General features: G+C 31.9%; 3 protein-coding genes, 1 long non-coding RNA gene and 1 other non-coding gene across 5 annotated transcripts; 2 read left to right on the top strand and 3 right to left on the bottom strand.

The window, feature by feature from the left end:
* Positions 1-6,930: 6,930 nt before the first annotated feature.
* On the bottom strand, positions 6,931-11,320 carry ABIL1 (ABI-1-like 1). Its single transcript, XM_068622414.1, has 9 exons — positions 11,002-11,320; positions 9,658-9,740; positions 8,773-8,923; positions 8,448-8,547; positions 8,244-8,336; positions 8,033-8,117; positions 7,880-7,932; positions 7,658-7,764; positions 6,931-7,420 (listed from the first exon to the last, which is right to left on the bottom strand). Exons 1-9 carry the CDS (start codon positions 11,098-11,100, stop codon positions 7,262-7,264), a joined length of 930 nt encoding a protein of 309 aa, XP_068478515.1. The 5' UTR covers positions 11,101-11,320; the 3' UTR covers positions 6,931-7,261.
* A 2,650-nt stretch (positions 11,321-13,970) lies between these two features.
* LOC137818219 (DUF2358 family protein (DUF2358)) lies at positions 13,971-16,979 on the top strand. Its single transcript, XM_068621509.2, has 2 exons — positions 13,971-14,692; positions 16,279-16,979. Exons 1-2 carry the CDS (start codon positions 14,331-14,333, stop codon positions 16,679-16,681), a joined length of 765 nt encoding a protein of 254 aa, XP_068477610.1. The 5' UTR covers positions 13,971-14,330; the 3' UTR covers positions 16,682-16,979.
* An 801-nt stretch (positions 16,980-17,780) lies between these two features.
* Positions 17,781-19,256, top strand: LOC137818217 (sufE-like protein 1, chloroplastic/mitochondrial). The gene has a single exon (XM_068621508.2). The coding sequence runs from the start codon at positions 17,875-17,877 to the stop codon at positions 18,919-18,921; it is 1,047 nt and encodes a 348-aa protein (XP_068477609.1). The 5' UTR covers positions 17,781-17,874; the 3' UTR covers positions 18,922-19,256.
* Positions 19,257-19,797: 541 nt separating this feature from the next.
* Positions 19,798-20,678, bottom strand: LOC137818218 (uncharacterized). The gene is made up of 2 exons (XR_011082045.1): positions 20,561-20,678; positions 19,798-20,174 (listed from the first exon to the last, which is right to left on the bottom strand). It is a non-coding gene; the product is annotated as an uncharacterized LOC137818218 (long non-coding RNA).
* LOC137819933 (small nucleolar RNA snoR145) lies at positions 20,021-20,172 on the bottom strand. Its single transcript, XR_011082493.1, has one exon. It is a non-coding gene; the product is annotated as a small nucleolar RNA snoR145 (small nucleolar RNA).
* Positions 20,679-21,456: the final 778 nt, after the last annotated feature.

The following is a 21,456-nucleotide window of genomic DNA, read 5'->3' as shown; positions in this document are numbered from 1 at the left end:
TGTATCTGAGAAGAAAAACTATAAAGAAATAGAGTTTCAACTTTTTCAACTAATAAAATAATAGTAATATTGTTTAGAAATGATAAAATAACATCCTTTTACATAAACATGTCAATATTTTGTTACACTCTTAGATGACAAAATATGAAGAAGGGAAAACAAAATTAAATAATAAAAAATCAAAACAAAGTATATATATAGTTAAGTTAATATTTTTTTTAAGAAGTCAAACTCGTGATTAGCTAAAAAGAACGAAATAAACTATTTATTTTTTTCTTTGTAAACAGTTTTTTTCTCTTGTCTAACTACTCCTTTATCTATTTTTTTATACTTCAACAGAAGTTATAAAATAAAAAAGGCGAAAACAAAACGTGATATATTAATATAAATAAAAAATAGAATTCTTAGAAAATAAAAATATAAAAGTGAGTAGAAAAAAATGTAGTTTTTAATAGGGTACTGCCATGGCTGTCGGTGTCGCAGGTCCTGTGCCTGTACATATGAAACTGTCACGTGGGGTTGCTTTTATTGCTCTTCTTCTTCACTTACAAAACAAAGGTTGTTGAATTGTAAAGAAAAAAAGAGACAAAATAAGTTTCCTGAAAAAAAAATGATATTCTAATTAAAATATTATTATTAGTATTTTATTGTTAATATTTATTATTATTATTAGCAGAAACACGGCATAATCGTTTCTTTCTATTTCCATTTTTTTATTTTATTCAACTTTAATAATAGAAATTTAACCTACATACTTAAATAATTTTGGATGAGTTAAAATTATAAAAAAAAAAAATATATAGAATAATTAAAAATGAATATTATTTTATTTGATACGTAAGATTTGAGAATACTTATTCTTTCTTCATTAAAAAAAGAATGGAAAATTATATAAAAATTATATATTAATATTAATTTAAAAAAATAAAAAATAATTTTATTAATTCATATAAAATGATAAAATATTATATTATACTAATAAAATAAGACAAATTAAATAAAAGTAATTTTTTTAAAAAAAATGTAAAAATAATAATTATAATTTAATATATTTTTATATATAGGTATATATTATATTATACTTTTATATTGTTTTATTGTAAAAAATGTGTCAAAAAAGTTAACGTAAGGTTAACTATTTCTCCGTTATTAATCAGACTTATTTTGAGTGAATACGATTATAAATAGGTTATTATAAAATCATAACGATTTTTAATATAATTTATTACTTTTAATTGAGTTAAACTTTAAAAAAGATTTTTCAGGCAAAATTCCAATACCCCGCATCAAGTGAAGAGAATAAAAAAGCGAGATAAAAAGAACATCCCAAAAATGTAAAGAATAAATTCAAAACAAGAAAAAGACCTTCTGGATCTATTAAACAATGATAAAAGAAGAAAAGAAAAAGCATAATGTAAAAAGAAAAACTAAGCAATTAATAGCCAAAAACAATTTCTACACAAATTCTTCCTACTTGGCGTGGAAAGTTTATAATGTAAGTCTCACTGTTTTATTTTTACTTATTTCATTATACTTCCATATTCTAAATAACTTATGTTATTTTCTTCTTTTCTTTATTATTTAAGATGCACTCAACCAATCCTTACTTTTTTAACTCTTACCATATCAAGAAAATTGGATCATAATAAATGTTTAAATTAAACTATATAAAAAAAATTGTTTATATGTTATTCATAAGTTGTTTTTGTTAAAGATTTTAAGCTGACTCCAAAATAATTTTAAAAAAATATATAAAAAAGAATATTGACATACATATTATTGGAATGAGAGTGTGATGTATTGACTTTTTTGTTATATGAAATGTGATGTCTCAATAATCCAAATCATCTTAACGTTTTTTACCATTATTCAATCTTTATGATTTTTTATCTTTTTCTTTTGTCAAGACTTATAACTATAGAATTTTTTTTTTTCATTTGTTATGACGTAGCAAACCTGACTATAGTTGAAGTTGATTATTAATTTTATAAATATTTGAAATATTAAAATATCACCATGGGCAATTTCTAAGTTAATTTTCATAGACAAAGTGTAAGCTATTTTATCTATAACTTGAAGTTGAATTTTGATGAGTAAATGAATGATGTGTTGTAGGTTTGAGCCTTTGAGAAACCAAGGTAACAAAATATTTGCCCAAGTTAAGAATTTAGAAATTGCAAAATGGAAGAATGTAGTGAAAAAATAGTGTTGATAGATTGGTGCAAAATATTGAGGGACAATAGAGGACAACAAACCATAAATACAATTTGAATTTTATGAGAGGGACCACAATAAAGAGGACCTGTAATCTTTCAATTTGGCATCTTATTTGTGATCAAAATCATACCCAATGTGATTAATTTTCCTACTTTGATTATTATTTGAATTATGGTCCATGTACCTTTTTTATAGAATGAATATTAGTGAATTCATGCTCAATTCTTTATTCAATCATGTTATTTCACACGTTTATATTCATAAACAATTTTTACTCAATTATTTAATCAATGTCTTGGTTTGACTTATTACTTATGATTAGTTTTATAATCAATCCCTCATCTTAAGATATTATAAATTCCATTAGTTTAATTTGAAGACGATAAACCTGACAATACATAATATTGGAGGATTTAAGGCTTAGAAAAAGAAGCTTTCAACATGTTAGGTTTAGTTTTCTTTCTAAACAAATATATTATTTGAGTATGGTTTAAAGAGAAGTATACTGAATGAAATGTTGATTTTTATTTTAGTATCTTTTTTATTTTATTTTTTTCGTAGAAAAAAAATCATTATGTTTAATTTAGGGCGAGTTTGGTGATTTACTCGCTAGGATAGACCTTTAAATGTTTCATGTCTCTTGATACCATATTACAAAGTGAACTTTAAGTTTAACTCAATCCAATAAAAAACCGATTTATAGGATGAGGTTTGCACCCACTTATATACAATTAATTGTTATCATCTCTAGGAGATGTGAGATCTCCAACACACATATTATGGGTGGTCCAATAACGGCCCCAGAGTGGGTGGTCTGATAAGCCCAATAACACTCGTTAGGATAAGCTTTAAATAACTATGATATCATATTACGAAGTGAACTTTAAGCCTAACTTAATCTCATAAAACTAGAATGAGGTTTGCACTCACTTATATACAATGAAATATTCTCATCTTTAATCAATGTGAGATCTCCAACATTAAACATTATGAAAATTTAGTATAATTATGTAATAAAATTAAAATATTGCATTACTATTTTTTTATTTTAATGAAAAATTACAAGTTTTTTTTTATATATTTTATTATTAACATTTTATTTCAATAGGAATCCAATAAAGGTTCCATGAATATACATGGAACTTTTAACCACTTCATCAACAAAGTTGGTTTTTTATGAAAATTTAGTATACCCTTTAATTTATTTGTGATAGTTTTACACTTATCCATTTCCCCTTGCACTAATATAATATGAAATATATTTTAATTTTGAATTTATGTATCATATTTATAAGAATAAAAAAGAATTTTAAATTCATCAAACTTAATTTCATTAGTCATTAATTAGTTACTTTTATGAATTATTTTGATAATTGACTCACATATTTGGATTATCATCTTCCTGATTAGTGATATTATCATATTGCAAATACAATAAAGTGGAAATACTATAACTATTTTTTTTTATCAACTTTAACATGTATGAAAATTAGGTCTCTTACATTTTTTTTTATTTTGCAAATTAGACTATAACAAAATGATATTTATTGTATCTCGATACTGACTTGGATATTAATTCTAAAGTGATGTGTGGTATTATTTGGTTTTAAACTTGATTGATCAATTTTATGTAGTAAAAAATATATTAAAATAACCACTCCAAGTCTGATCAATCTAGATCTGTATTATTCAAATGAATCAGACCTTAACATTTATTAAACTTGTTTTATATATATATATATATATATATATATTATACTAATGACTTAAATAAATTAACTTAAAGATGTATTCCATTATTTATTTTGATTAAAATGTACTAATAAATAAGTCGAGTAACCCTTACGAAGATAGGAGTATTATGTTAGTTTAAATGTTAAGATATTGACATTGGATTTAATATTAGATATAATCATCTTAATCATACTTAAGTTTAGGGGAAGAAACTATCTGTTCCTCTTAAATTAAAATTAAAATTTAACTTTTTTGAAAGCAACAATCAGATTTATATTTAATTATGACTGAATTGTCACTATCATTTTCATTTAATTCCTTCTTGAAATCTTGATTATTTTATATTTTTCAGGATTTAATCCTCATATTTGAGAAAATGTGTATTGTGATATAATTTTTATTTTTTGCACATGTTTTATTTATTTTATTTTGTTCCAATTGAGTTTTATATCTAATATAATCATTTAAGGTACCATAATCTTTTTTAATTAATTAAATGTAAAAATAAAAAACATGGAAAATTGACTATAAGATAAAATTGCTAATTTTGTAAATGGAAGGACTAAAATAAAAATAAAAATATGGATAAAGATTGAAAAAGAACTAAAATTTTAATTTAGCAGTTAGTCACACCTAAAATATACAGAGATTAATTTGCAATTGAAAGAGCAGAATTGCAGATGAACTTGTCCACAGATAGTATTAGTATATCAGTTTTGAACTTTTACTTCACTCCACAATACTTCCACACTAATCAGCGCATCTTTTCACCAAATCACCCCAATTTACTATCTTTTATACTAAAATAAAGCTTTTAAATTCACGACATTATCATCAATAGCGTTTGTAGTCCAACGGTTAGGATAATTGCCTTCCAAGCAATAGACCCGGATTCGACTCCAGGCAAACGCAATTTTTTAGTTTTCTTCCCTTATTTCTGGCAAGTCACAATTTTAGTTCTTTATTTCTCTTAATTTTAACTTTTGGACGAAAAATTAAACACCTTTCAATTTTCTTATTTTTTAATGCATTATATAGTTAAATTTCTATATATACTTTTTAATACCTTTTCACTTTTAATTGATGTCGTCAGGTATGAGAATTTATCAGACCAGTAACAATTATTAAGTAGGGGTGGACATGGATTGGATTTTCCAAAATTCAATCTACATCAAATCCAAATAAATGGATTGGATTTAAAATCCATATCCACTTTAACAAAATCACATATATTGTTAAATCCATTTTGTCAATTACATTAAATCCATTTTAATATGGACATACACTAACTTGGCTCGAATTGGGCCTAAGCCGACTCAACCTGGACGCACACCAAAATCGACTCGGGCCTGGACGACTCGACATCAGCCCGGGCCGGGACGACTCGACATCGGCCCAGGCCGGGACGACTCGACATCGGCCCAGGCCGGGACGACTCGACATCGGCCCAGACCCGGAAAACTTGACATCGAACGGGCCCTCTCAGCTCGACATCGGCCCGAGCCCAGACGACAAGACATTAGGCCTAGGACCGAACAATTCAACATCAGCCTGGGCCCGTACGATTCAACATCGATACGGGTCCGTACGACTTAACATCGGCCCGGACCCGTACGACTCGAGATCAGCCCGGGCCCATATGACTCGACATCGGCTCGAACCCGTACTACTCGACATCGGCTCGAACCCGTACTACTCGACATCGGCCCGAGTCCGTACGACTTGACATGGCCTAGGCCCGTACGACTCGAGATCGGCCCGGGCCCGTACGACTCGAGATCGACCCGGGCCCGTACAAATGGAGATCGGCCCGGGCCCGTACGACTCGAGATCGACCTGGGCCCGTACAAATGGAGATCGGCCCGGGCCCGTACGACTCAACAGCGGCCCAGGCCCGTACAACTCGAAATTGGCCCGGGCCCGTACAACTCGACTTGAGATCGGCCTGAGCCCGCACGACTCGAGATCGGCCCGGGCCTATACGACTCGAGATTGGCCCGGGCCCGTACGACTCCAGATCGGCCCAGGCCCGTACGACTCGACATCGGCCTGTGCCCGCTCGGATTGACATAGGCTTTAGTCCGCGCGAATCGACATTGGTCCGTGCCCGCTTGGCTCAACATCGGCCCGGGCCTGCTCGGCTCAACATCAGTCTAGGTCCATGACAACTTGGATCGGGCCAAGTCAAAACCCAACCCAAAATGCAATTTGGATAATCCAAAAATGTATCCAATCCATATCCAATTAAATGGATTGAATTTAAAATTCAAAAATATGGATTTGGATTTAAGATAAATCCATTTAAATGGATTAAAACTAATATGGATTTGGATCCTTATGGATTGAATTTTGTAATTTGAATTTTTTGTCCACTCTTATTATTAAGTAAATTAGTCTCTATTCAATCAACTGAGGAAAGTATTAAGGAAATTAGTCTCTATTCAATCAACTGAGGAAAGTATAGCAAGATAAAAGAAATATTTTTTTACTTTTTTTGCAAGATTTTAATTTTTAAAAAGTTGAACTAATCATATTACAAAACACATTTAATCAAATGGAACTGTCTTTAGATTTGATTCAATTTAATTAGTATTTATGTAAGACTTAAAAAGCTATTTTTTTTCAAAGAACCAAATTGCACCTCTTAGTGAAAAATTAAGTTGAATAAATTTTATTAAATGATTTACATCAATTAATTTTCTAAAAAACTTTGGTTGAACCAACTTTATAAAATGACTCAGGTCAATTAATTTTCTCATAATATTTGCATTATTAAATTCGTTAGCCAAGACGTCAATAATTTGAGTTATTCTAAACTCAATCCCCTTAAATAACATTTCAAGTTTAAATCTTATGAATGAAAAAAAAAACGGTCGATAGGAAAAACTTTAGCAAAAGTGGTTAGTAGGTTACCTGATAAATATTAACCATTCACACAATATATATCAATGAAAGATTATAAAAAAAATAGATTGAGTATGATTTTAGAACGGTTGGATTAAAAAAATGTGCACACCCTTACTGATAGTCTGATTAGTATAGTTTGCAGACCCTATCTTGGAAATTTTGGTGATACATCAAAACTTGAAGAACAAAAATAATGAAGCTTTTTTTTTGTTTTTTTTGCATAGCAAGCTACAAATATACATTTTAGAGATGCCTGAACACTATGGATGACAATTGACAAGAGTAAGATACAGGCGAGCGAGTAGAAGAGCAAGATCCCGGGCGTTATCATTGCAAGGGAAGCGGCTACTGACAGGATCATTATTCAAAGTTTGAATCAGAGACTAATTAATTGAGAGTGTATTCATAAGAAAGAACTGGCCTTCAACTTTGGTGTTTTCTGCTTAGCAAAGAAAGCTGATAGCACACTTTTGCTTCGAGTAGGGACTTGGACAGCCTCGCGCCGCTTTGGGTTGTCAAATGACCTGAATGCTGTCAACTGTTTGGAACCCTCCAACGAATCCTGCACATAACTCACGAGTAACATTTTTATACAAAATTCACAGATCCGCCAAGAGGGAATATTAATAAATGCTAATCTAGAAAACTTAACAAACACTCATCGTAAAACTTAATTAAGAAACAGGTTTTAGAACACTTGCAACTATTTGGCAAAGCACAGGTAAATAAAGAACAAGTCCACAATCCAGTATGGCTTCACCGGGCACTTGCAATTTTGATGAATATGAAATGAAATTACCTTGCGTGTACCACCTAAAGTATGCAAAGGTGTACTAGATGGAGGAACTCCATTTGTAAAGTGAATTTGTGCTGGTGAGGATTTCATCCAGGTGTTCTCTTCATTATCTACAGGCACATAACAGTGAAGTATAAGTATCAATGACTTCTACATTAAGAAACCACCCATGTTTAATTGAACTGAATTATTACATAATAAAAGGGATACAATTATATCACAAACCTAAAAGATGGAAAACTCCAGAAGCCTTGGCAGAAAACTTTGGGTTCTCAATGCTGCAAAAGTAGATGTGATATGATATGATAATGCCATCTATACGGAGTGTAGAAAACACAAAAAAACAGCAGTTTGGTGGTATAAATTCCAAAAACTTACTTTGGGGAGGCATGAGAAGACCCTTTTAAGGTAGACTTTGTCTCTGATGCTAAATGCCATGAAAGAGTTTTCGCTGCAGGGGTACCTAGATATAGAAATATATATGTTAGGATTAATGACATAAACTTCACTTCCAGAAAAAAATTTACAAAACCTGTAAAAAATAACGACCAAAAATTCTAGAAGGGACAAAACTTTCACCACAACCCACCTGAAGTTTGTAAACGGGTTCTGGTTTGAAATAGATTCTGTCTTGCATCAATCTGTATGTGTGGACTGAAATGCACCTTTTTATTGATAGAGTCTAGCTTGCATGGTTAAACGAACATGTAGAATCATTAGTAAAAACTAAAGCTACTGATCTTTAATTCCAATAATTACACTTCCAGATGATCATAAAAGCAGTGAGGCCTACTTGGCAAAATGTAGTGCTTATGATGTCTGGGAATGAAAGCCAACAATTGCTGCTGCCGTAGACCTTCTTTATCAGCGTAGATTTGACATGTTAGAAGTTTCTGCTAGTAAGAAAATATGTTATTTCAATTCCATTTGACTCAATTTACTCTTTTAAATGCTTTCAAGTACTCATAAAGGAAACCATTAAACAACTTATGTGTTTTCTTTGAAATATATGTTTTTTTTTCTAACTAAATACTGAAATACTTTGTTTCCTTAACAAATGTTAAGGGCACTCGTTAATTTTTTCCTAAAGCACAGTATCTCAAAAAAATTGTAATTACCTGATTTATGGTAGCGACCTTCAAATCCATGGTTGAGACATCCAATGTTTGCTGCTCAAGAAGGTCAGTTAGCTTGTATGCAACCGTTCCTAGATGATCAACAGCATTCACAAGGGCTCTTACAGCATAATCTTTCAGGTTGTCAAGAACCCTAATGCATAAATATTAATAAACATAATAATATGAGCATTGGAAAGGAAATGATGACAGTGACATTCATTTGTATCAGAGAGAAAATATGGCCGGGGCTGCAATATTAAAAGAACTCTCCCCATTGAAACTCCTAGAAACAGTTAAATTCACAACTAAGAAAAATATTTTAAGGACATAAAATCTAGAATACTTTTCTTGGATGACTATAACATTCATTCTTGCCAATGTCATAGTTGAAACATGACCATGCGTTTTAGAATCCATATAATGCATGTTTCTGCAAGCATGCAAATGCACATCCACACACATACAATGGGAATACTTTTAAAATGGTCAGGTTTAGAGACCCAATAAAATGATTAAAAAAATTAGTGAATGTTCTTTATGTTCCACTTTCCAGACCATCCAAAGTTTGTAACTACAAATGAAAAGATACAAGTCCAAATCCATTCATTCTCTTTATCCAAGTTTCATTTCAATTATCTACATACAACAAAAAATACATGTAAGTTGTAACATTTGATGGGATACATACGTGCTAGACACAAATTAAAACACCCAACCAGAATACAAAGAAAAAAAGAGAGAATTAATAACATTTGTATTTCTGGAACTAATCAATTAGAAGAAAAGTCCACCATTACACATAGCAAAGCGGCTAAAGTGAAAGGTGGTAAGAATGCCTTCACGAACAATTGAAAAAAGAAACTCATTTACAAAAAGAATCCTTACATTTGTTTCTGTTCACTATGGAGATAAGATTTTTCACAGTATTCTGCAGCAGAATACAGTTGAGGCCTGAGGTTCTTAAGTTCCTGAAATGATCAAAATATAAGATTAAATCACTATTTATGCATGTTATAAATAATAATCACAACAACTAAAGAAAAACTAATGAAACATTGCACACGAACATCGACGGCTATGTTAATCTCGAAAAGAGTGTTAAGTATTATCTAGACCCTTAACTTAATTAACCGCATAAATTGGTACCATTAGGATCTACAACTAGCCACATCTAGACTTGATCCCATTGGCTTTTAGTTCAAGCCATCTCTTTTATTCAACATTTAAAGTAAAACGCGTAAGAATATCATAGCTTCTCCTGTAAAACTGTAATGGGAAGAAACTAAATCTCTTACATTTTTAATTTAATACTTTATTTTAAGGGAAGGAGAGGCTTAGTAGGAGGATACTCCTCTAATCCTTTTTAACTGATTTAAGATTGTTTTCTAAAAACCGAGAAATACATTAAATTTTATTATTTTAATAAAATAGTTGTGGAGTTTCCTATTTTACTCCTTACTCTATCCATCTTACAATAAATCCATTTGTAAATTAATTAAAAATTAAAAAACAGAAGGGTATAATCGATAAAAGAACAAAATTATCAAAAAATATGACAATTTAAAAAATCAGATGCAGTATATCGTTACTCTGTTTTTAATGTAATAATAATTACTTCTTTAATAGTGTTTTATCTATCTGGCCATCCTAATTAAAAATCATGGTAAAATAGTAAATTGAATGACAATAAATAAGAACAAAAATTATCTAAATCTAAATATCTGACAATTTAAAAAATCAGATGCAATGTAGCGTTATTCTGTTTTTAATGTATTAATAATTACTTCTTTAGTGTTTTATCTATCTGGCCATCCTAATTAAAAATAATCATCTAACTTCACCGTTGCCTCCACTGTCTTTACTTTTAACTAAAAGGCTAAAACAAATTTCAAGCCAATACAAAAGCTTCTCTCTGCAACAGCATCTTAAATTTTTCGTAATAGTTCCATTCCCTAATTTTCACACGACATAACAGAATCCTTATTCTTATGTCACTGTCAAGCATCACTGACTCAATACATGCTAATTTCCAACAAATTTTGATGACGACTCAATTAGCAATCGACACACACGGCGACCAGTTTTTCCCGCGTTAGCTAAACCAGAATCGAAAAAAGAAACCTAATCGAGAAGAAAACCAGAAGCCCAAAACAAAGTCAACCAAACAAACATAGATCTGAAATTAGAACAAGCACGGCGAAGAAAAAGAACAGATATGAGAGAGGAAACCTGCAAGGCGTTGACGAAGCTCTTGCTGCGCTCCATGGAGGCTTCGTCGTAGGTCATGGCGGAGTTGAGCGGAGCGGCGGCTGCGCGCTCAAACTCCATTGCTGTAACTGAACGGAACAAACGCACACTGAGAAGAAACGCGACGAATGAAGTCGCGGAAAGGAAAGAGAGAAACTAGGAATGCAGTGGAAACGCCATTGATGAACGGTGTTCAGATTAGTGCATAATGAATACGAAATAGGAACCAAAGAGAGAGAGAGAGAGAGGAAAAGGAGTTGTTGTGAGGTGTGGTGGCGTGTGATGTGTGAGTGGGAGCTTTTTGGAGTCAAGTGAAAGGGATATTTAATGCAGTGCCACGTGGCAGGGTTGTTAGTTGACGCCAACTTCCACTTCACTCCATTCATCTTCCAACGTGAAAAGACACCATTACCCTCGCATCTTCGGTTGACCTAAAGACCCGCTACGCTCATGGTCTTAAAGTAATTGACCGTCTAATGAATTGAATTTTCTTTTCTTAAACTTTTCCTTAATTCATTCATTTTAATTTAAAATATATTTAAAACTTAAATATTTAAAGGGTTGAAAATTACACATTAATTAAAAATAATTACATCTAATCTAATAACATATAAGTGACACATCATTTTCTAAATTGATTTTACATGAATTAGATTTTAAGTTTACTTTTTAATATATCATTTAAAATTTATTTTAACTATAATTATTAGGTTTATCATACTACTATAAATATGTGGACTTACATAAAATTGATAGGTATAAAAATATATCGAAAATCTCATATTAACTAGAAATAAAAATATTTACAAGTAAATATAAATTTTATTAAATTTATAAAATTAAATTAACGTTAAAATTTTAAAATTCAGTTGTTAATATAAGGATTAGATTAGTAATCATTAAGTATATTTGTATTTTTATTTTAATTTAAATCAATTTTATTATGTAGCTTATCTCTGTCCTGGTGTAGATGGTTGTTGCAACTGGCTAGTTGCATCCACCACCTAATAAAAGCACCTAACAGATAATCAAGGTTTTGGCTACATTTTGGTCTGAAAACGAAATTGATGTTTTATTTTAATAGGTACACATTTTCTTTATCGACATTTATTATACCCTATAAAATTAGGAGAAGAACTCATTAGAAAGAAAATTGTGATTTGTTATTATTTTATTAAATTATGGCTAATAAACAATAATGTGTTCATGATAGAAAATCTTTTACTATTAAAATTTTTCCTACCTTTTCCCTGATTGAACAATAGAGCTTTACACAACAATAAACATAATATTTTGTAAAATATCCAGAGAAGAAAGAGGTGTGTTGGTAGGAAAAGATAAGATAGAAAGTGTGTTGAGGAATAATAATGTAAAAGGAAAAGAGAATAATTTGAAAAGCTTTCTCACTTTTATCTCCTAAAAGGCAAAGAGAAGCCATCATAGTTCCCATGTGTGAAAACTTCTCTCCCGAATGCGACAATTCTCTACTATTCTATACATCAAAAACAAAAACGTTATTCAAGTTTATTGCTGCACATCTAAGTTATATGCTTCCATGGTTACTGAATTAATATTCACGTAATTTGTAACTATTTGATAAGATAAAATGTTTTTCTTTTATAGAAGATAGAAGAAATAAGAGAAGGATTTATTACCTACCAAATTTAGGTCATCTTTCTTTGTCATTTGGTACGAATGCATAGTCACCTAACTCATCCTCACCACGCAACCAAATGCAAGAGAATCCAATATAGTACTGCAACAAAACCATGTTTCAAACCTCTGTAAGAATGTTTGTTGAGATACTAAAAAAATAAAATAAAACACTCCCAAATGAAGAATGGTGAGTGTTACTACAAAGCTAGACCTTGCAAAACACTTTTTTTTTTTATTGTGGTCATTTCGTCTCTTCGATCTCTCGGTTGGGCTCTAATTCAAACATGATGAAGTGTGTCTGTGAAGACACTCTGACGATCAAGTCAATTTGAGAGTTAAATATAAGAGGAGTAGAGAGTGAATAGTTACCTCGAATATTGTGTCTCTTCCTCTATTTATACTACTATGGATGGGCTCTGATTATTGTGGGTCTACACTTGAATTTAGTTGGAGGTCCAATTGCACCTTAATCATGCTTTGCGCTTAATCTAGTTTATTTTCGTCTAATTACATGTTTGACTGTTAACTTTGTCGACTAGTTGGCTTCTCGGCCTTCCAGTAGATAGTTAGTATCTTAACAATAATATCACATTTTTATAATTTATTTCTCTATTTTACATCAGTGCTTGTTGCTGAAATCCAAACTGAGATATCTATGTTTTTTAAATAGAATAGAAAACCTATAAACTGAGATATTATTGTTCTGGAATTTACTCATTTTTTTAATCTTTTCTTTTATCTTCTTTTACTTTATTTTATATTTAACCTTTTTTGGAATCTATTGTGTTTTCTTTATTACTTGTTGACAAGTACACTTACCTGACAAACGTAAGATAGCTTATAAACATCTCTCAAAAAATAGGTACCAACCCAAAGAAAAGTTCAGAGTTAAATTGATATAAGTTATGCTTGCATATTAAACTGTTGGACTTTTTAATTTATTATAAAATAATTTCTTTATACATTCCTCAATATCATGACACTCCACAACATCATTAGTTGGGAATTTAAGGTCATGGTTTTCTGTCAAAATTCCTTGAAAGCCATGGCTATTCACCTTCACCAATATTGCTCAAATTATAATTAATGAAAAACTGCAAGTTATTGATGTAAAAAAACACAAGAATTTAATTAGAGCTGCTTAGAAAATTACAAAAATATAATACATACAAAATTAAAAGATGTATTTAATCCAAAATTAACTCATAGGTTCTCTTTTTTTAAGATATATATTTTTTAATCCAAAAATTCTTAGGAAAGAAAGGTGAAAAAAAAAGAAAAAAGATAAGGAATATGGCAGGATTAAAGTGCAGGAGGACCCAAGACCAAATGATCATAGATCTTTTCTCACTAATTATTGTGATATTTTGTTGTCATCACTTTCATTTCTTTTTCTCCATTTTGTTTTTCTCTTCATCTTTATCCTTTTTTATATTTCCCTCACTTCAAAATTTCTGTTATGGGCAAGAAAAAAAACAGAAAATCCAGCCAAATTTTTTCCCTTTTAATAGTTCAATAACACAAATTATCCATTTCATAAACCCCTTTCTTCTCTGAGAATTTTCCACGCACGGATTTTCCCTGAAAATGATATTTTCTCGTTAGATTTTCCCGAATTCAAAGTTCTGTGGGACAAAAAAAAATCCAAAATTTTCATGGCCCTTCTAGTTCACGCCCCTGAAATATCTGTTGCTCTTCAAATTGCCCCAAACCCTAACCCTAGGCTGAGCAAAGTCCACAGCTTCAAACCCCAGACAAAGGGCAAAACGATTGGGTCAGCTCGCGGAGTGAGAGTTTCTTGCAAAGTGAAAGATTATGAAGTTTTGGATTTGGGTTTGGATGAGAGCGTGAACTCGTACGGTCAATTTTCGGCTCCTGTGAAGCCAGGGTCGAAGCAGAGCAAAGAGAAGGAAGAAGAGAAGCAGAATTACCATGTTAATGTGGGATACGCTATTCGAACTTTGAGGGAGGATTTCCCTGATCTCTTCTACAGGGAACTTAGCTTTGACATCTACAGGTTTGGGTTTTGTTGCCTTTGCCTTTTGGTTTTCCATGATGCTTGTTGATTATATATATGAACATAGAAGACAAGACAGTGTATAAAACTAGTGATGGTTTTTGTGGAAGGTTCATGATTTTCCCCTAGGTACATGTTGGGGTTATTGTTCAATTATTAGAGTCATATACATACTAGTTGTATTTTACTTTCAAGAATTTTATATTATCCATCTAATCACATATTGACATAAAGTTTGTTGGTTTTTATAATATTTTTTTTTAAAAGTCACTCTTAGGATGATCTATGATTAGTTTATAGGATAATTGAGAGTATGAAAATTAATCTCCCACTTAAAAAAGTCATATTTAGGGTGACTTCTAACTGGTCAATAATAGAAAATCTTTACAAAACTTAAACTCTTTAGTTTATGTGGTTTAACTTTTATCAAGTGAAATGACATTGTCTTTATGAAATTGAAGTTGTCTGATACTTCTAAATGGTCATGTGACGTTCATCATTACCGTAAGATTGGATGGTTAAGATTTACCGCTCTCATTTATCACAATAAGTTAGTGCTCTTTCACCGTATGCCTTAGACTGCTCTATCTTAATCTTTAAGGTTAGATATCGTAGAGGCTTAGGGGATTGATGGCGTGTAATTCACATGAAAACTTATTTATGAGTAAACCACAAGGAGGCACTGAAGTGGGTGTAAAAGTCAAGAAGATTGGGCCAATGAAGCTGTTATGATTTTGGTAGTTTTGAACTTTTGATAACCACAATTTCCCTAACAATAAAAATGTAATGATACATGCCCTTTAATTATAGTTGTACTTCTGTTTTTGATTATCAAAATGAATGCTGCTAAAGTGTCTTATTTTTTGATACATTTAGTTTGGTCTTTGGTTAAGTATGTTGGAGTTGTGATTGGTTAATACGACTAACTACTCATGATGCCTTATGTCACTTTATTTTATTCCAAAGGTAGTTGCACTTGTTTAAACAACTCTCAATTGAAGTCCTTAGCATGATTAAAGTAATCAAGAAGAACAATAAGATACGCACAATCTTTAATTGAATCAATAAACTAGAGAGAAGCTTCCATTGTGACCCCTTTTTTCTAATTTATATTCTACAAGGGTTGGCTACTTCATACGATCCATCAGTAGAACTATGAGGGGGTTATTCTCATCCATGAATAATGCCTATTATACGTGTTCAATATTTTTGCATAGACATTTGAACACAAACAGAATCAGTGAGTTGTTGTAACTTGCTTGGTCTCCTTTCATTACCTAATAGGTCAAACAAGGGTAACATCACACATATTTTAGCATTCTATATTTGGAAGGTTGAAGTAGAGGCAAAAGGTTCTTCTTGAGGGTCTTTGTCTTTGTTTTGGACACTTTTTTTTTTCTAACAATCCTTGAACATGTTAAGCCCTAAACCTTTTTTAATCTCCTCCAGTATATGTGAAATCAAATGTGCTTTTTCAGTAATGTGAATATTAGAGGGTCTTATATGAGATAATTAAGTCTCATCACAAATTTATTATTTGTTCTGTTATGCTAAATATGCAGACTAAAATGTCCCCTTTTTTTTAGGGATGATATTGTGTTCAAGGATCCAATGAACACGTTCATTGGTATTGAGAATTACAAATCTATCTTCTGGGCACTACGATTCCATGGCAAGGTATTTTTCAAAGCTTTGTGGATTGACATAAGTAGTGTATGGCAGCCTGTTGAGAACGTCATCATGGTTCGCTGGACTGTTCATGGGATCCCACGAGTTCTATGGGAGAGCCGTGGTAGGTTTGATGGAACCTCTGAGTATAAACTTGACAAGCAGGGCAAGATTTTTGAACACAGGGTTGACAACATTGCTACGAATTCACCTCCTCGGTTCAAAGTGTTGAGTGTGGCAGAATTAATTCAGTCTATTGGCTGCCCCTCGACTGCAAGACCTACCTATTTTGAAACATCTTCACATCCCGAGAGAACGTAATGTTGCTCAGGTTCTTCAAGAAGTTTTGGTGTAAATTGTGCATATTATGGTAAACAACAAAACATGGAGTTAGATATTTATCTTGCTTGTTACATAAACCTGTGAGAAAAAGGTCCTTTGCCATTGACTTGGTCTTGTGGTGCTCGATATTGTTGATAGCAGTTATAGGGTCATTGTTGTCAATTGTAACAAGTTGAATTTAAAATCCCTGTATATAATGCAATTGGTACTTATGTCTAATGTCTTAATCTGTAGATCCATATAAGCAATTTATGTAGTGATGCTGTATTCATATTCATCATTGTTTCTCACATCCTTTTCCATTTAAGCTGAATTAAATTTAAAAAATTGAACTGAAACTATTTCTCTTAACTTGTACACAGCAAAAGCCCAAATGGTGATCAACCTGGCACAAATTCACTAGTTTGGAATATCATTTGGGAAATTGCTATTGGCACTTCCAATGCTATTTAAATTTCCAAATTCTGGCTTTCTACTTTACTTACAAAAGAACAATCAACAGAAACTGAGAGTGTGCACTCAAAATACATTTTAAAATAAAATAAAATTGAAAAAACAAATGTAGCACAATGTTACTTTATTTTAAATACCAAAAAATGGTTGTTGTTGTGTTATTTTTAAATGCCTGAAATATGTTTTTGTCGAAGGTACTTTTTACTAAATATCAGAAGGTAAATGCTAGTACTTCTTTTGTCCTTAAAATAAGACAAATATTATTTCTAACTTAATCACATCCCATATATCAATGAAAATAATTAATTTAGCTGGACTTGAACAAATTTTTTACCAAAATATTAAATTAACTTTTATTATTAATGACTTTTAAAACTTAGATTTTATTATCTGTTAATACAAAACAGAAATACTTATAATATTTACTATGATACATAAGAAAAATAAATAGGAAATTGGGTAGAAATTATTAAATGCCATATAAAAATACTAGTCTTAATACATTTTTTTTGTGAATTTTAATCATTTTTGTAAAATCTCTTAAGGCACTAAGTAGCAAGAATCGTCTAACTTTCACTTTGGTTGAGTTTGAAATAGTAATTTAGGGGTGCTAATAGCATGACTCTATTTTTAGGCCAGGAAAATCCTACACGAATGAATGAATGAATTGTCTCTGTCTTTCTCAATTACATTCTCAATAGCTGCTACAATCTTCAACAATGGCTACCAATTCGATTTCCTCACCCTCCTTTCGATTAGTCACTACCAGAATCCCTCTCTCCCTCTTCCGCAAAACCCCAACTCTCCTTCCTCCTCTAACAAAACCCCCCTTCTCTAAATCCATCACCTTTCAGAGACTTCCATCATCATCATCACCATCACCATCACCGTCCCCATCCTCCACATCCCTTCAACCCATCGAAGACCTCCCTCCGAAGCTCCAAGAAATCGTTCACCTTTTCCAATCCGTCCCCGAACCCAAGGCCAAATACGAACAGCTCCTCTTCTATGGCAAAAACCTCAAACCCCTCGAACCCCACTTCAAAACCAACGACAACAAGGTCCAAGGTTGCGTCTCCCAGGTCTGGGTCCGAGCCTACCTCGACCCCAACTGCCACGTCGTCTACGAAGCCGACTCCGACTCCATCCTCACCAAAGGCCTCGCCGCGTTACTCGTTCAGGGCCTCTCGGGTCGACCCGTTAGTGAAATCATTCGGGTCACGCCCGATTTCATCACGCTGTTAGGGTTGCAGCAGAGCCTAACCCCCTCGAGGAACAACGGGTTTTTGAACATGCTTAAATTGATGCAGAGAAAGGCGCTTATGCTGTACGTGGAGGCTGAAAAAGGTGGTGAGTTCACTGAATCGAAGTCACCTGAGTCGAATTCTGATAGCATTGTTGAGAATTCTTCAAGGGGTGAAGAAAGTTCTGAACTTGGTGAAACGGAGAGTGATGTTGGAATGGATTCTGAGGGTGATGTGGAGTTGGGAGGGAGGGGTCAGAGGATAAGGGAGAAGTTGAAGAAGGAGCTTGAGCCTGTTGAGTTGGAGGTTGAGGATGTGTCTTATCAGCATGCGGGACATGCTGGGGTTAGAGGGAGTGATGGAGAAACGCATTTCAATGTTAAAGTTGTGTCTAGGGAGTTTGATGGGAAGAGTCTGGTTAAGAGACATAGGCTTATTTATGGTCTTCTGCAAGAGGAGTTGGATACAGGACTGCATGCCTTGTCGATCCAGGCGAAGACGCCCTCTGAAGTTGACGGATGAGAGTTCATAAGGCTGCAAGAGAGGTCAAGGATTTCTCTACTATTGTGTTTGAGGATCATGTATGAGTTTTGTTAGTTGAACCAGAATGGTGCTCCGTATTTGTTAGAAGGGTAGTTTCTATTTGTTGGAAATGGAAACATACCCTGATGAATGAAATAGTATGAATTTAGATTTTTTGAAGCTGAGGCTTTCATTCCAATAATGTAACATCATTTTCCCATCATGTTAGGCCAGAACTATAATGCATGCTCTTACTTTCATGCTCTTAATGGATAGTATGTAGTGTTTTGTCTTTCAACATTTGGAAATTGGAAATGCATTTTTTATTTATTTTAGAATGAGTTGCTTAACTCTGGCTGATCAATATTGCTTCCATCTTGTGCTAAGAAAAACAAGATCGGATTGTTATACTCGATAGTGACAATTGTACTCGATATTTGTCATTTATTCCCAAAACGCAGGAATAATTTCTGGTATTTATAGAAATTGATTCAGTAAATTCTTCGTTGGACCATAGTTATAAAACATTGGTCTGACCTGGACAGGTTGTTGTTTAGACCATATATGACCGACCACTAAAACTTCGTTAATGGTCCAGATTTTTTTTTAATAAATATATATATGGCTTTTGATCTTAATTACAGAGTTGTGTTGTTCTATTTTTGTTCATGGAGTTGTGATGTTATCCATAACTTTATTTCGAATTTTAGTTCCTTTACCTTAATTATACTTTGAATTTTGATCCCGTTATCTCGAACTTTATTTGTAATTTCAATTATATTAGTACTTTATTATGATCAAAAAAATAAAATTGAGATTAGATTTATTATGACGAGTGGCTCGAGTAGGTCAAATGATGGGATCAATTTTCCCAGCATTCTTAGGATATTAAGGATCAATATTTTTGATCCATTTTGAAGATTTTTTATCTTCAGCTTTTATCAAGCTCTTTAACTTGTACATGGTGGAATCCTACTCTAAACAATTGAAGAAACAGGGGATTTCGGTAAAACTCTACATACATTTGCTGTGACATCAGCAAGGTAATTTGTAGATGTACAAAAAAAAAAATGGGGATGGATCATTATTTCACAAAATATAAGATATAGCCGAGGGTTCAAGACGCACCAAAATTGAAGAAAATTTGGGCATCCTACGATTCGGCGAATAACTATGCGAAGGGTATAGAATTTGATTGTTAGAGAGGCCTCAACGAGAAGAGTACTCGCCTCCCTGCTGGGACCTTCGCATTCCTAACAATAATAAAAGCAGTAATAATATAAGAAAATCATCATCAAAAGTCGATCCAATCGAAATGCAGGAACACTTTCGGAGTAAAGATGAGATCTGGATTCAATCTCCGAAGGCAAACTTGAATAAAAACGCACCGACTTAAAGCGTTTCCTCCATAGGAACCTTCGATTCCATTTTCAATGCAAAATATACGAATTCTTTGAAAAAAAAAACGCAGAGATGATGCTCAGTGAATACGAACTGTAAGAGTAAAGGAATCATGTTGCGGTGTTAGCCACAATCGATGAATATTTCCTTGTTTCTCTTCATTGCATCGTATTTATTAAGAGAAACAAATTCAAAATATGACAAAATCAAACAAAATCTAAAATCAAAGCGAAGATACTTGATGAATAGACGACGGCGCCTGCAACCCTAAAATTCAATACAATAACAGTCACAGCAACATTGTAGCTTATTTTATAGAGAGCGTTTTGGTCTGAAACCCAAACTGAGAGCGTTATACTTTTCATTTTTTTTTATTCCAAAAATATATAAATTATCTTTTCTCAATTCTAACCCTAGTAACTTTTATTATTGACTGGGGATTACAATAAGAAGGATCTGGATAAAAATACTATATTATTCGGACTCCTAGCTGCATTTTGAAGAAAAAAAATACTTAGGCTCAGTGGTTAATAATTTTAATCACCGTCTTCGTATATTTAAAATTTATCTATATATAATTTATAAAAATAATTAAAAAAATATTTATTAAAATAACCGTACATATTTAAATTATGTTATGAACTATAAGACGAAAAATACTAAAAGAAATCCACAAATACATCTAATGTTAGAATACATTAATAATTTATGTTTTTTTCGCGTTTGCGTGTATGATCTCTAGATTAATAAACTGGTACCACAAATATACGTCAGTGTAGTTTTACAATGTGACGTTCTCTATAAATCAACAATAAACTTTTTCTTTATATATATAAATTCATATTTATCGCAAATTCAATTTAAAGTTGTAAAACATTTATATGATTTTAGGATATACGTATAAGTATAAGTATATAATTTGCAATTGAAGGGTGTTAAAAATAGAAGAGGTTTATAAAATAAGATACGTAAAAAATGACAACAATAAGAAAAATATTCACTAAATAGGGTACGGACTTTTATAATTCTTGATTTCAAATACATTTTAATGAATTGAAAACAATTTATTCAAAAGAATTTGATAAAAAAAGTTTCTTTGTAATATTTTTTTAACAATTTAAATCACATACTGGT

The sequence above is a fragment of the Phaseolus vulgaris genome, chromosome 10 (genome assembly GCF_051622355.1).
Source record: "Phaseolus vulgaris cultivar YP4 chromosome 10, ASM5162235v1, whole genome shotgun sequence".
Lineage (NCBI taxonomy): Eukaryota > Viridiplantae > Streptophyta > Magnoliopsida > Fabales > Fabaceae > Phaseolus > Phaseolus vulgaris.
This window is presented reverse-complemented; position numbering and strand designations above follow the sequence as displayed.

Excerpts from the sequence above, each read along its gene's own strand:
- ABIL1 (XM_068622414.1), bottom strand. The coding sequence starts at position 11,100 with ATGGAGTTTGAGCGCGCAGCCGCCGCTCCGCTCAACTCCGCCATGACC. Across the intron at positions 8,924-9,657 it reads CATAGTGAACAGAAACAAAT|GGTTCTTGACAACCTGAAAG; the intron begins GTAAGGATTCTT and ends TTTATGCATTAG. Across the intron at positions 7,765-7,879 it reads TGGAGTTTTCCATCTTTTAG|ATAATGAAGAGAACACCTGG; the intron begins GTTTGTGATATA and ends ATGTGCCTGTAG.
- LOC137818219 (XM_068621509.2), top strand. The coding sequence starts at position 14,331 with ATGGCCCTTCTAGTTCACGCCCCTGAAATATCTGTTGCTCTTCAAATT. Across the intron at positions 14,693-16,278 it reads CTTAGCTTTGACATCTACAG|GGATGATATTGTGTTCAAGG; the intron begins GTTTGGGTTTTG and ends CCTTTTTTTTAG.
- LOC137818217 (XM_068621508.2), top strand. The coding sequence starts at position 17,875 with ATGGCTACCAATTCGATTTCCTCACCCTCCTTTCGATTAGTCACTACC.